The 14754-nt window shown below is 39.5% G+C and overlaps 1 protein-coding gene across 1 annotated transcript in view; it reads left to right on the forward strand.

Annotated features, from left to right (window-relative positions):
* LOC106960861 (VPS10 domain-containing receptor SorCS2-like) overlaps positions 1-14754 on the forward strand; it is a gene marked incomplete at its 3' end in the record, with an annotated part of 174696 nt that overhangs the window by 107575 nt on the left and 52367 nt on the right. The window contains exon 2 of the mRNA XM_015054218.1: positions 10448-10515. Within this exon, the coding sequence (XP_014909704.1) occupies positions 10448-10515 (68 nt within the window). The remainder of the gene's footprint in view (positions 1-10447; positions 10516-14754) is intronic.

Consider the following 14754-nt stretch of genomic DNA (forward strand, 5'->3'; position numbering starts at 1 on the left):
TATATATACACACACATACATGCACACACTGTGGCTTTAGGAAAACAAGCCAGCCAAAGCACAGACTCATCTTTTATCTTGCATTTGTAACTCTCAAAGTTACAAATCGGTTAAAAAGTAAGATCTCAATGTTTTAACCAGCATGAAAGAGAGAAAAATCATAAATTATCACAATTTCTCTCCTGAAAACCACCAGCTCTCTGAAGCTTGTGAACGTTTCTGTCATTATGAGTATATGGAGATAAAATACTGTCATGATTAAAGTCACACTTTCTGATGTGTTAAAAATAATACACCAGTATGTGCTAATAAAATTGTCTTGATATATGAAGATGTATTATTACATTAAACCTCCATGCAAATACTTTGCAGTCACCAGAAAAAGCTCCTTGTGGGAGTAAATGATGTTTTACATGAATAAATATGTGAGTGTAATGTTCTGGCTGCTACTTCACACCAATCCTCATTAAATAAGATTGACACTGTGGTTTGGAATCTGAGTAGTTGTATTATTCTGGTATTCAAACATCTGAGTCTTGGACATTCAGTCTTAAATTCATTTCTTAAAAAAATAAAAAAGATAGAGAGAGACTGAAAGTAAGTTTGTCAATTAAAATTGGTGGTACTTCCTTGACAGTGAAGTACCACTTCTTTTTTTTTTTTTAAGAAATCTTAGGATTTTTATGTTTTAGTTTTCCTACTCAAGGTGAGAAAAACGAAATGTTAGCAATAGCTTTGGGAAAAGTTCAGATATTTGGGAATTTTTTATTCTTTTTTACAAAGAGTTGAATGTTTGCAACCATAAACTGCTTGAAACAGCATTCATTCACAGTGAAATAATTTTGGTCCAGTATTAATTATTACTAAACTTATTTTTCATGTTTGACTCAATCTAAGGAAGTAAACATTGAAAATATTCCCTCTTGTGTTAACTAGTTAAAACGTTTTGGAAATATCAGGGTAGAATAATGTAGTTCAGGTTTAACTACAGTTATGTGTATTTCAAATTTTGAACTGGGGATGATCAAATGCAAACTAGATTCATCAGACTATTAAAAGTAGGATTTAAAGCCCAATCAAAACAATCCTCTGAAGCAGCTGCTAACTTTAGCATCATTACCAATGGTTAGCTAGCTTGGGTTTACTCACAGTGCTTGTAAATCTCTAAATATATCTAATCAGTCACTCAAAGTACCCAAAGTACTCCATAATGCTGGCTAAAGAAACATTTTAAAAGTGGTGGGACGATTTGAATGCTAACTATAACTTAGTGTTGCTACCCAACCCGACGAGCCTTAACTCTCTCGATTAAACAGTGCCATAACTCAATAACTTTTCATTTTCTGATTTAACAGAAAATAAAATCAGACTGTGCTTATTATTAAGCATAAGCACAGTCATACAGGTTAAATCGCACTTTGTAAGTTTAAAACTGAGATGTAGTAGCAAACAGCCAACTAATGCCTCCTAGCAATAGATTGTTCAAAATGAAATTAGGACTCGGAAAGTGTGTGCACGTTTTCTATGAGGACTTTTTATGTTTATGGTCCAAAAACATGTAGGTTAAATATTGAAATAAATTGCCTTTAGGTTTGAACTGATTGGCTCTGTGATGAACTGGAAACCAGTCCAGTGTGTTGCCTTCCACCCGTGTTGAGTTCTGGGAAACGGTTCCCATGGGGGCTATTGCCTTCATAGCAGGATTTTAGTAACATGAACCTGTTCTTATGCTTGTTTATTTTTTATTTTATTTATTTTCAGGTTTTTTTTCCTCTGAGAAAACTACATTACAAATGAGGTCAAGAACCTTTATTTTTAAAATTTTTTAGGCTTAGTTAAGTTGGACTCAAATACTGCCTACCCGTAATGCCTCTTCCCAAGAGATGTGTAATCGATAAACACACTTGTGGGTCAAAAGGCTTATTTATATTCTTTAGTCTTATTGATTTCTGTCCTTATTAAAGCCATCAGATTACCAAGTTGTTTGTTGCATCATCCTGAATACCTTCAGTCTTTTTAGCACCTTTCTTCATATTGTTATGTAACTACCATTAGGCTAAAGGAAGAACAATTATCCCGTATATCTTTTAAAATCACGTAGTGCCCTAATCCTATTGTATTCATTGTCAGAGTCTTCCTTTTTCACCTCCACTTTATCTCTAGATTTATAGAATTGTCCTTTAATTTCTCCTAGATCTGATATTTCTTCTGTTCGTCCCTCCCTCTCCTTTTAGTCCCTTTCAAAGTCTCAATAACCTCGGGCTCCCAACAGCGGATTATCACACATCTAAGCAACCCGTTTCAAACACTTTCTTTGCTCCAGTTTGCCTCTGTAAAGCATCAGTCAATGTATTGAGTTCCTGATGGGTTAAAATGATCCCCACCATTCAGCCACCCTTGGCTAGAAAAGCATGTCTCAACGTGGCTCCCAATGATGCCTTTCGGGATTAGTCGTGAAATTACAGTAATGCGCGATGCCAAAGATAGCTTGCCGTCGTTCATGAACCCTGTAATTTACGGGGTACCGGGGAGGATGCACATGGACTTGGTCGAGCATTGCCAGCCCTGAATGTTCCAGGCTCCTCCTTTTAGAAAAGCAGGCTGCCAGTTTGATCAGTGCCCAATTATAGCAATTGCCCAGAAATTCATGAGAGAACAGAGGAATCTTGGATAGAGGAGGAAAAACCACACAGAGTTAAAGCTGTGAAGTAGAGAGATCAAAAAGGAGAATGTAGCAACAAGGAAAGCAGGTTACAAATGAAAAGTGGTGATAATGAAGTGCCAGGGAATATGTAGTGCTACAGTAAACGTTGGTTCACTTGATCACCCCTGAGGTATTTGGAAAAGTTCCTATTTTGCCTATTGACTCACACACAGAGTCGAGCATTTCTTTTCTTTTCTTTTTTTTTTGCTTACACCGTTAGTAATCAATTTAAACCACACCTCAACCACCAACCTTGCGATTGATGATTCAGTTAAGTGTTTCAGTGTAAACCTGGAAGTAAAACGTATCTGTAAATAAGATATAGTGAAGCAGCAGGCATGTGAATATTAATCTGACATTGTTCCAAAAGGCAAAACAAGACGGTTGGTTTTTGGATCTTTGTAGTGTTTTTTACCTATCCACATAGGAATAAAGAATCTACTTCTTTTTTAGATGAAGGTGACATTATTCTTGACATTGTCTTGAAATGCTGATTGACTTGCAATGGATGTAATGCAACCAAATGGTAAAAGGAGTAAGTATAGTTTGGATATTGCTTTGCTGCTATGTTCTTTTGTTGGAAAATGCCAGAAAGACGATGCAAACATCTGGTTGCCTGAAGTTGGACAGTAGATAACGGCTTCAGAAGTCGCATTTTATTGGCAAACTAAGGACGGCAATCGATTGGTTAGAATTAGTCCAAAGAGGTAAAAGGTTTGAGACGATTATGCTCCTGAAATTTAGTGGACATGTTTGAGAAAGGCTGTCCATCAGTTCGAAGCCACCTTACCTGTTACAGGGAGCCTGAGCTTGTGGAGCAGCATGTGGGTTGGTGTTGGAGTGTCGGTGGTGGTTAGTCTGTGAAACGGCCATCTAGGGTTCAATTCCTGTCCAGAAAACATTTGCTGTGTTTTCCTCTGTTCTCTTTTTTTTTTGCCAGATTACTGTCAAAGGCCACTAGTGTCACACAATCCTTTAAAGGGAAAGTTTATTCTCAGCTTCATGGGCTTTTCAAAGATTAGCTTAACCTTGTTATGGGGTGGTGGAAGCTACATGACCAACTGCTGAGGAAGCAGCTGACCAAGTAATCAAAGGATAGTGTGTGGTTGGAGGATGCGGATCAGAAGAGTTTTGCATGAATAAAACAAATACGCCACCGTGGTTCGTCAATGGTTTAATATTGAAAATAATGGATTAATCCAATCCTTGTATGTATGCAAGGTGTGCAAGTTGATACAGGCCTAGCATTCACAGCAAATTAGCTTATGCTGTAATCTGGTACAGTGGATCAGATGGCGACATTTGTTTTAGCTGTACATTGTCCTCATCTAGTTTATTAAAGCTGATTATTTGACAGAACAGTCCTGCCTGTACTGTTTATATGGGACATCTCTGGTACAAGGTGGGGCATTTATTGTATCGTTTATTATTTATCATGATAAATTTCTTATAAGAATTGTTACAATAATTAAAACGCATTTGAAAATGTCGGCCAGGATTGTTAGTTTTACCATTATCTTCACTTTGTTCAATGAAAGTATCAATAAATATAACAATCTGAAAATATAACTAAGTCTGGTAACTGTGTGCAGCTTAGTGATAAAAGTCATACTACTGTGTGTGACTGGTGTACTAAGAACTTGTATTACAAGTGGGAATGTTTTAAAGAGTTGGGTTTGTGTGACTCTGTGATGAAACTTTAAGTCCACATCGCTCAGCCCAACTCTGAGGTAAACCCCAATGCAGTAGGAGAAACAGTGGGGACTGTTTCAATTGGCCACTGGTTGGAAGACAATTTAAATTTTTTAAAATTTCTTACAAAAGCTCAGCAAAGTATATTTTTAGGTCAGAAAAACTGCCTCAAAGTGGAAACATTCTCCTTTTACACATTACTGAATTGACTGTATCAAGGGGAAGCTACACAAGCCTTTTGTGTGAACCGAGCACAACGGAGGAAACCAGAGGCAAAGGTCCATGTAATTACCCTCCCTGCTTCCCTGGCTCGGTGCTTTAATGAATGGTGGCAATCTAAAACCACTGTTTAAATCGAAACGAGTGCCAGGGTGACAGGCCTGCCTCATATACGGTATGAAGTATAGGTCCATCTGCAGAACGACTCCAAACCAATGTGACCAAGCAATCCTTCAGCATTAACACGACTGCTGAGAGGGAAAGCGGGGGCTAATGAGGAGCTACTGGGATAAATTAAGCTTTTCTTTATATAAGCAAATGAGCAAATTCAGCACCATTTTGATAACCTTATATTATTAGACTGGAAGGTAGCAGGTTGGTCTTTGGGAGCTTTATGGTTTTTATGGTTAACTGGTTCTATTAAAAAAGAAAAAAAAAAGAAAAAAGCCAGTTATGCTTTTTATTGGTGATGCTTCAGGTTGTTAAGGAAAAATATCTCCTTGGTTACGCCTTGGTGTGTGTGAGAGGGAAACCAGAGAGACACAAAATTGGATAATATATAAGTGCCATCATAAAGTAATTTCTTCAGTCTGATTTATATTTTATTTAATTCAGTTTTATTTCTTGTGATTTTAACAAATATACTCACCCTCTGAACAAATGACCTTCAGTTTTTTTGTGCTTTTTGACAATTTACAAGGTTGTATTTACTCAGGTAAAGATAACCTGAGCAAATACAAAAGCAACTATCAAACCCTAACTCTTTAACCTTCCAGAACTACTCTTTGGTTTGGTCGCCAGCTCCACATGTGAGCTGTGGATGTGGAGATGACTTGCCTCCATGTTCTCCCTACCACTTGGTAGAAATAAAAAGCATGGGTAGATTATTGGGTCTAGACGGAAACAGCAGCACTCTGTGCTCCGAAGAGAGCATCAAATTATGATGTGACAGTATTAGACATTATCTGTGAGTATTTAAGTATCCGTGGAGACAAATCAAGCTCCTTTTCCTTCTCCCAGTGCTCCCAGTACTGCAGAAATACACCAGATACGTCAGTCAGAAACAACCAATCAGAGCCAGGAGAAGGGTCTTAGTGCGGTCAGTCACTCTCGTATGTGATTGACATTGGTGGCAGCCTCAACATAGCCTGCCACCAATGTTGAGGCTAGTTAGCATAGCCACTGATAAAGGTGGATAAACAGTTTTCCTGTAACAGCAAGTTGTTTTTCCACCGTTAGCACATTGAGTAGCATACAGGAGGTTGATTGACAGCAATAAGACCCTCCTCCTGGATCTGATTGGTTGTTTCTAACCAGTCCTTGCTCTGGGAGGAAGTGGAGGAGCTTGAATATTTTTGACAGATTTGTCTCATATTACACTGTTTTGACAGTGACGGTTTTAACAAATGTGGAAAAAAACACATTTTCGTAAAAGCTACATGCTGCAGCTTTAAATCTTATATATTAGGGGAGCATGTTGGAACCCTGCTGTTTAGTGGCCTGTCATTAATTGTTTATGTGTGAGGTCTCTTTCTGGAGAATGTGAAGCCGCCCCCGCCTCTCCTTTTTACAGTCGGACAGCTGGCGTCCGTGTCGTTATTTTCCCCGAGCGTTCTGTTCCTCGGACACTTTGTGCCTTTTTATTAGCTGAATGACTGATGCCCGATTGGTAGGAATGCGTTAGACACAAATGGTGACTGTCAAAGTGGAGTTCATAGTCGGCCCGGCTCTGGGCTCGCCTGTCAAAAGCCTTTATTGTATCCGTCTCGGAGTCGTCCAGGGGTCCCGACCATCCTGTTGACTTTTTCCTCCCTCACCCCCCAATAAAGCCCATTAGGGTCACCGTCTTCATGCTTACAAACAAGAAACCCACAGTGGCCAACAATGCGGTCACAGAGTCGGCTCTGGCGGAGAACTTCCTCCGCGACTCGGTCAGGGAGTTCATAGCAAACTTCCTAGCAATTTATTATCTAAATGAGGAGAGCGCGAAGGGACTTTTTTTTCCTTCTTCTTCCTCTTGTCTCTGCTCACGAAGAGTAATGAGCTCCCAGACTTTGATCGCTTTGGCGTGACATGTTTTCCGATGCTTGTTCACTCAAAGTATGCCACTGTGATTTGTTTGTATTGAATTACAAATGACGGGCTGGCAGAGAAGTGTATTCTCCTGCATTAGAAGGATTCCTCACCCAGTGCCAAATTTGCCCTTTAGGCCAATGAGCTGCAGCAGGCAGCTGCCAAGTTGTACTCTTAATGCAGAGTGTTATGTACAATAGAGCGATACAGGAATCTGGCTTATGTGATACGCAGCTGTTTTTTTTGTTGTTGTTGTTGTTTCCTCCCACTGTGACTTTATTCTTCATGTAGACCAAATGTTACTTCGCTTCGTCGCTGATTTGTGGCTAAACGGAGATCAGTAGAAATATTTTTGTAGTGGAATAAGACTGATTTTTACATTGTAGACTGAAAGGCACAGTGCCATGGAATCTGTCGAACATGAAGTTGAAACGTTTGGTTTGACGTTTCAACACGTGACGTTGCGCAACTGTGAAAAGAAGGGAAATGATCCACATCTTTGAAACATTTTTTTAACAAAAGGCTATCAAGAAAGTCATGACTCACTGACTGTCGTTTGTAAAACCAACTTTCACTCTAATAAAATGAAAACGTACTGCTACCACTGGCAGATTATTTCACTTCTAACATGAGGAAAATATCTTGTTAAAAGTGAAACAATCTGCCATTGGAACTCGTACTTTTTACGTCAATATTAAGGCATTAATATTAAAACAAGATGGTACATCTTGCTGAAAAGCAACTTCCCAGCCAGCATGCCTAGGTGGGACCCATGTGGGGACAAGGAGGGCAGACTATATGGGTCCCATATGGGTTTGTCCGCGGGTTCCACGATGGCCCCACAAGGGTTTGCCCATGTAGGGCCACAGCCCACATGGGTGCTACATGGGCCCTAATTGGACAAAACCCATGTGGGCCACCACCATATAGGGCCCATGCAGGGCCCATGTGGGCTCTGGCCCTACATGGGCAAACCCATGTGGGGCCATCGTGGAACCCGCGGACAAACCCATATGGGACCCATATAGTCTGCCCTCCTTTTCCCCACATGGGGCCCACCTAGGCATGCTGGCTGGGTTTTGTCTTATTCCACATGTAATACTTTAGAGCAAAACTACTTGGTAAGATTTAGTGTTTTCTTGCAGTGAGGGGCTGGACATGGATGAATGGGACAAAGGGAGTGGAGAGTTGCTCAGAAAGCATGGACACTAATGGTGTACATGGCAGATCTAATCCTCCTGTCAGGGGATTTTCAGGGTGCATGATGAGCGTCAGGCTCGGCACCAGCGTCTCATTAGCAGGAGGGCAGCTGTGCAGAGGTGGACAGCCTCTCCTCAGAGTGACCAGTTGGGTCGCAGAAGGCTGGGAACCAATCAACACTTAACCCTCCCACTCCAAGGTTGATTGACCTTTTTTATGTCTTTTGTTTGTTTTTACATGTATGTGTTAATGCTGAGCTTACGTCTTTATTTGCCTTAGCGATCTGCATTTTCTGTGCCGTCAACTTAAATTCTAAATGCATTTTTTGATTTAAATATATTGCCATAAAAATCACATTTTTATTTAACTTTTTTCATTACTTGGTCTTGAAACCCCTTCAGAATTGTATGTTTTGTTTTCTACTTGTATATCTTTCATGTACTTTAAATCACTCCAAGACATGAATAATAATTTAAAATTTTGCTGTGCTTTCTTGCACAATGACAGCAAAAGGAATTCTGAATAATACACCAAAAAAAATGTCCAAATTTGAAAATGACATGCTAAAAGCCTCCCACAAAAACCTCAAATGTTAAAACCTGCATTCAAAGGGTCAAAAATTAAATAAATAAAATTATTAAAATGAAAAGGATATTCTGTAGGAATGAGGAGCATTTTTTTTCTGTCCCATGGAACCAGATTGAGAATTTATTGAAGAGCTCAGATATTAGTCCTTTAACCAATAGATTAAAATATAAGTAAAATAAAAGTTTAACTTGCTAAGAGGACGGTAGAAAAATATTGTTCTATTTTTTTTTTCTAAAGAAAAGCTGTGGAATAGCAGATTGCTGGCATTTCAAGGTAATTAAATACATATATTTAATTTCAATTTTAGATTTATGAACGTGATTTATGAACATATTGTTTTCTTCTCTGAAAGAATCCTACTTGATAATCCATGCTACATTACAAAGAAAGAAAAAGATAAAGAAATAGAGGATGTCATTATTAGAATAGAAAATAAGCAGTGAGTGTTAAAGGGAGATACTTTTATGACTGTCGAGAGTTTCCCTTTTTTTCTGCTGTAACACTGAAAAACCTAGTCTTGTTTGGATTTAAAATATTTGCAGCAGACTGAATGCTGGAGGCGCTGAGACTTTGCTTATGTTGGAGGCAACACTGGAGCTCTTAGCTGTACTTCATGCAAATTACCCGACAAGAATCAAAACATTCCCTAGAAAATATTTCAGCCTGAAGCCGTAACTTTGATAGTCATTTGAGAAACACCACATATTATCATTTCTCAAAAAGATTTCAAGCATACGTTTACTTCCTGCCATATTTTCTTCCCTCATTTCCCCCATACCCTCACACAAATCCTGAATCTGATACTTTCGTCAACCAAAGTAGTCACGCATTACAAATCATAAGTGCACGCTGCCTGTAGACGGTTCAGTGTGGCTATGGTGAGTTTGCTGCTTACATTAAGATGTATCAGGAGTGTCTGAGTTGGCTAAAACAGCCTGTGTTGGAGGGAGAACCCCCTCTAGCCAGTCACCTCTGCTCAGCCTGGGGGCTAGTCCGGGGATCTCTGTCTGCTCCTCTACCTAGAACGCCCCAGCAGCCCGTCAATCACTCTTCTGAGCAACGCCGCGTTGCCTGACCGGTTGACCGTCTGGCCGTTGCATCGCAAACCCCACCAGACCTTTGCTGTCAAGAACAGAAGCTCTAAGAAGAAAAAAAAAAAGAGCTTTGTCTCATCCTGTGTAGCCTCGGTCGGTGGATCATACCAATATACCTCGGTTAAATGAAAAGCATATTTTAGGTGTTGGATTATATTATATATTATAAATATTAGAAATGTCGCCATATTAACATCAGAAACAAACAAAATTCTAGACTGGGTATCGGTGATAATGTGTCGGATCTACTCAGTCTAACTCTATGCTTTGTGCTCTGAGTGACATCATGCTTTATTTATTTTACATCCTAATTGTACTTTGAACCATTTGAAAGAAGGTTTGTTTCAGTCTATTTTTACATGTTTGTCCAAGGCAGTCAACCTATTGCTTTAGTCAGTTTCTTTATTATTTATTTTACATTGGTTGCCATTCTCCTAATTGCACAGACGGAACAAATTAAAGTTGTTTTTGCATGTTTGACCAAGCTTGTGAAGTCATTGGTGTATTTAAGTGTGCTGTGTTGGTGCAGAGTTATTAAATAATTCAGTACATTTGTGCCTCTGTTTAAAAAGAAAAAAAGAAATGTTTTAAGTCAGTTCAGTACTGTTTTGGGCTGAATTGATAAATTCAACACAAATTTGAATTTTGTGTAGTATCGGTATTGGCCGATACTACACTTTATTTGTTATCGGAAATTTAAAGAGTGTATGGGTTCATCCCTAGTAGTTATCTTATTACCTCAAAGGAAATGAGTGGTGTTTTTAATGACTGAAAGTATTCTTTAAATTTAGACTTTACCTCTTGAATCAGTGGTTTTGACTCACTACTGCTCTGTCAACTTCTTCTAAATCTTATTCCTCTGCTTGTTCATCTGCAGGTCATCCTGATCCTGACCAAGTATTACCATGCCGACTCAACCAAGGTGTTGGAGAGTTCGTTGTGGAGGTAGGCCAAACTCTTTCACCGCTTTCACCCTCACTAGCCATCCCTGTCATGTGTCGGCTCACGGAGACCTTGTTGTTGTTTTTTTTTTTTTTTTGTTTTTTTGCATGTGCATACGACTTCCCTTATACAGCCGGGGTTGTCGTTATCTCTGCCCCGTCGCCTGCTTTAAGGAGACAAGGGCGCGACAGAGCACCATGACGGACAAAACATCAGCAGGCGGCTAAAGCTAATGTAGGGGAGCAGGAAAGGGGGATGCTAACAGGCTGGAGCGGACATCTGTTTGGACAGATACGGTATCAGCGTGGCACAGGGCAGCGTGGTAGACACCGGCAGCGACAGGAAAGGGGGTCAGGTCTCGCTGGCAGAGCTTCCTCTGTTTAGCCAAGCTGCTCCTCGCCAACACACTTCTCACCTCTCCTCGCTGTAGAGCAGCAGATAGCATATTTCTTCCATTCTGCTCCACTTGACAACAAGTATATCTCGTCTTCATACATGTATCCTCATGGAGTATTAATGTCTGTTTCATTCTGCGGCTGCTCGCCACGAGTTCTTGGGATTTCTTTCTTCGACACCAAGAAGAAACTTCTGTTTTTTCTTAAAGAAATAATAGTGAAAAAAAAAAAAACAGAGGGGAAGATATTTAAAGCTGCAGTGTGTAACTTTTATTTAAAAAATAAAAGAAAAGTTGTTTTTTTTACATCTTTTTTTACTGTTGTAACATGTCGTGACAGTATAATATGAGAAATAATTTTAGAAAAATTCAAGCTCCTCCTCCTCCTCTCTATTGCTGCCCAATGAAATGCACTGCTCCAAACAAGAGCAACCAATCAGAGCCAGGAGGAGGAGCTTGGCGCTGTCAGTCAAACTCACAAATGCATTCCTATATGTCCTAACGGCGGAGGAACAACTCACTGTTACAGGGAAACTGTTTATCCATGGCTATGCTAGCTAGCTTTAGCATTCATCAAGGGCTCTGCCTCGCTCACTGTCAAAAACAACCAATCAGAGCCAGAAGGAGGGTCTTAACGCTGTCAGCAAACCTTATGAGTGTATTACTATATGTTCTAATGGCAGAGAAACAACCTACCACTGCAGGAAAAACAGTTTATCTGCCGTCTGCCATTGCTAACTTTGCCCCTGATGTTAGCAGCCTTAGCATTCAAAGGCTCTGTACCACTCACGGTCACACACAACCAGTCAGTCAAGAGGAGTGCCTTGGCGCTGTCTGTCAACTACATGAATGTGGTGCCAAACGGGCTAATGGCTGTATTGTAGCAGAGTGATAGGCGAATGATTGACAGCGCCAAGACCCGCCTCCTGACTCTGATTGGTTGTTTCTAGTTGGCACTTGGAAAAGCCAGAGGAGCTCGATTTTTCTCAGTTTGTCTATCCAGTTTCACAACATAGTGACAGTTCCAACAGATATCTACATATTTTTTGTTACATACTGCAGCTTTCATAGCATTTGAATCTCTGAATAAAGCCGGTTAAACAGCAGAGTTGGAGATTCACCACACTGGTTCGGGTGGACCGTCTAAAAGGCTTCCACACACAGCAAAATATCTGACGGCGGGGCTTAATTCATGCCGTTCACCTCACCGACGACTCCATGACTTCAAAGCTTCCTCTTCTCATTAGCTCTGAGTGCCAGTCTCCCTGGAGGACAGTTATGAATAATGTACATATTTTTTTTCCCCCTCCTCTCCGTGTTGATGTTTTAATTGTTGCAGCGCATGAATAATGCGACTTTAAAACTCGGACAGCTTGCTTGTATAAGTAAAAGAAACAAACGGCGGAGTTTTGTCCGAATCTTAATTGGCATGAACGAGAGCGGGCCATCTGCCCCGCTGGTTTCATTGTCCAAAGCACGTAAAATGTCATTAAATCACTGGAGTTTTTTTTTGTTTGTTTTTCTTTTCACATAGCTACAGAAGAGTCATCCTTCAGTTTGTCAACGGGGTCGTTTTTTGTTTTTTTTCTTTTAGCTTCCCATGTAGCTGTGAGTTTTTTGCGCGGCGAGTGGTCGGCCACAGTCAGCCGCAGTCAGCTGGCCTTTGGGCTTTGAAGTCCCTGAGCCGTAGGATCAAAACGGGAAGATGAATGGCTCTGCCGTCTTCAACTGTCAGGTAGCATGAGATCAACGCGTCAGGTTTCTACAGAGGGGAAAAGTTACCAACTCGGAGGGGAGGAAGGGTTTTGGGGAATTAACAAAATGAGAGCATGATGATGAATTCAACAGGGATCCAACTTGACAAAAAGAAAAGAAAACCTGTACAAAACATTTCCTGTTGACGGCTTCTGTTCTGAACGTGGAGTTGCATTGCCTGGAAGGCAGCAGGAGGAGCGTTCATGTGTTCATAAATCAGCTACTTTAAATAGTGGGGGTATAACCTTGGTGAAAGGGCGCATTAAGACGTGAAAGCGTGCCGAAGATGGAACTCAGTCTGAATTGTTGTCAACTAGTGCTAAAAAATATATTTTTATTTCGAGCTATGTAAAAGAAATAATCCGTAAAATGGGTATAAATGGAACAAATATAATATATGTACTTTAGTCACAGTAGTCAACTTTAAGTAAGAACAAGACATTGTCTGAGTCATCAAATTCATATTTTATAAAGTAATACTGTATTTAGACATAAACAAGAATGAATTCAGTTTGAAAAGCAGAGAAGACAAACTTAGTATTCATATATAGAAATCGTGTGGTGTTCACTTTGCTTTGAAGTTTAGCAATTTGTCTTATGTACACATTTTACAATATGTATTTTCTTAAAAACCAAAGATGTGACTCCTAACCAAATGAATATTTTAATTGTATACCATAGAAACTTATTAATTATATAATGGAATGTGTCTGTATCAGTTTCAGTTATGAATAAAGTTATATTTAGTAATTGTGTTGCGGTATTGTTGAAAGCGGCAGTCATAATTGATTTGAGTTTTGTATATTGTGCATTAAGATCTGTAGATCAACTAATCGTGATTGGTTCAGTGATTTCCTGAAAAATTAATCCTTTTTAAGTCGGCAGGTTTTTTCTAATGCGAGTTTTGAAGTGTCACATTCGAATGTTTTTCAGCTTTAAAGAAGCACAATTTTATTTATATTTTTAGGTTTTAAAATAAGAACATAGATGTAAAAAAATAGATACATTTTCTTCATTGGGATGTTGATACAATCTTATGACAAGAAAAATAGATCTAAAAACACAATAGTGGTACTGTTAGTGTCACTCTTTTGTGGAAATGAAATGCAATTATGAAAAATTAAAGCTTAAACATGATTGAAGGTTTCACCTGAGCTGTCTTTGAGAAAACGTTTTGTTCTAATACTCATTTGGATAAGTTACTCAGTGACAATGACGCTTTGAAATCTAACAGAAAAAATGGTCAAATAAGGGACACCTGGGAACTATTCAGACCTTCACTGAAACAAAGCATTACTCAACCCTGTTAGCAGCTGCTAGCTGTTAGCACACGTGGGCTTATCGAGGAGACGGTCCAGCTGGTTTTAGTTTCTGTCCTCTTTATGAAGTAGATCCACTTTATGTCAGTGTCAACGCTGTTTATATAACACTTTACAACAAACAAGCTTCACCGTAGTGCTGCGCAGAGAGCACATACTAGCTGAGATGGAAAAAGATAAAACGGATAAAAAGAAAATAGTTTGAAAAGAAAATAACAACGTAAAAAATAGAAATAGTTAACATGTCGAGCTAGCTGTTTAGCCTAAAAGTCAAAGAGTAGGTGGGTCTGGAGTTGATGAGCAGCTTTAAAATGTCTGTAGAGAAGGAGCGCTTCTGGCTGTTTGACCTTAGCGTTCTTTGGATGTATTCTGTTTACTTTAAAGGTTTTATTGGCGCTAGCGGCCTTTGAGTGATCAGACAGGAAAGTAGGTAATGAGAGAGGGGAAGACCTGCAGCAAATGCCATCAGGCCGGGAATCAACCCTGTGACGGCCGTGTCAAGAACTAAGGCCTCTGTCTGTGGGTTGTGCCACCACAGCACCCCTAGCTAGAAAGCTAGCTAGAATACAGCTAGCTTTCTACCTAACCCTCTATCTATCTAGCTAGCTAGCTTTCTATCTGACCCTCTGTCTCGCTAATTAGCTTTCTATCTAACCCTCTATCTAGCTAGGTGTTTAGCTATCTATCTTAAGTTGTTTTCCATTTTTATACATTAATACAATTGCATGAGTAATTGTCATTTTATAATAAAATGTTAGTAAATAAGTACATCTT

This window comes from Poecilia latipinna, unplaced genomic scaffold (genome assembly GCF_001443285.1).
Source record: "Poecilia latipinna isolate Pla-1442-1.1 unplaced genomic scaffold, P_latipinna-1.0 Scaffold1239, whole genome shotgun sequence".
Classification (NCBI taxonomy): domain Eukaryota; kingdom Metazoa; phylum Chordata; class Actinopteri; order Cyprinodontiformes; family Poeciliidae; genus Poecilia; species Poecilia latipinna.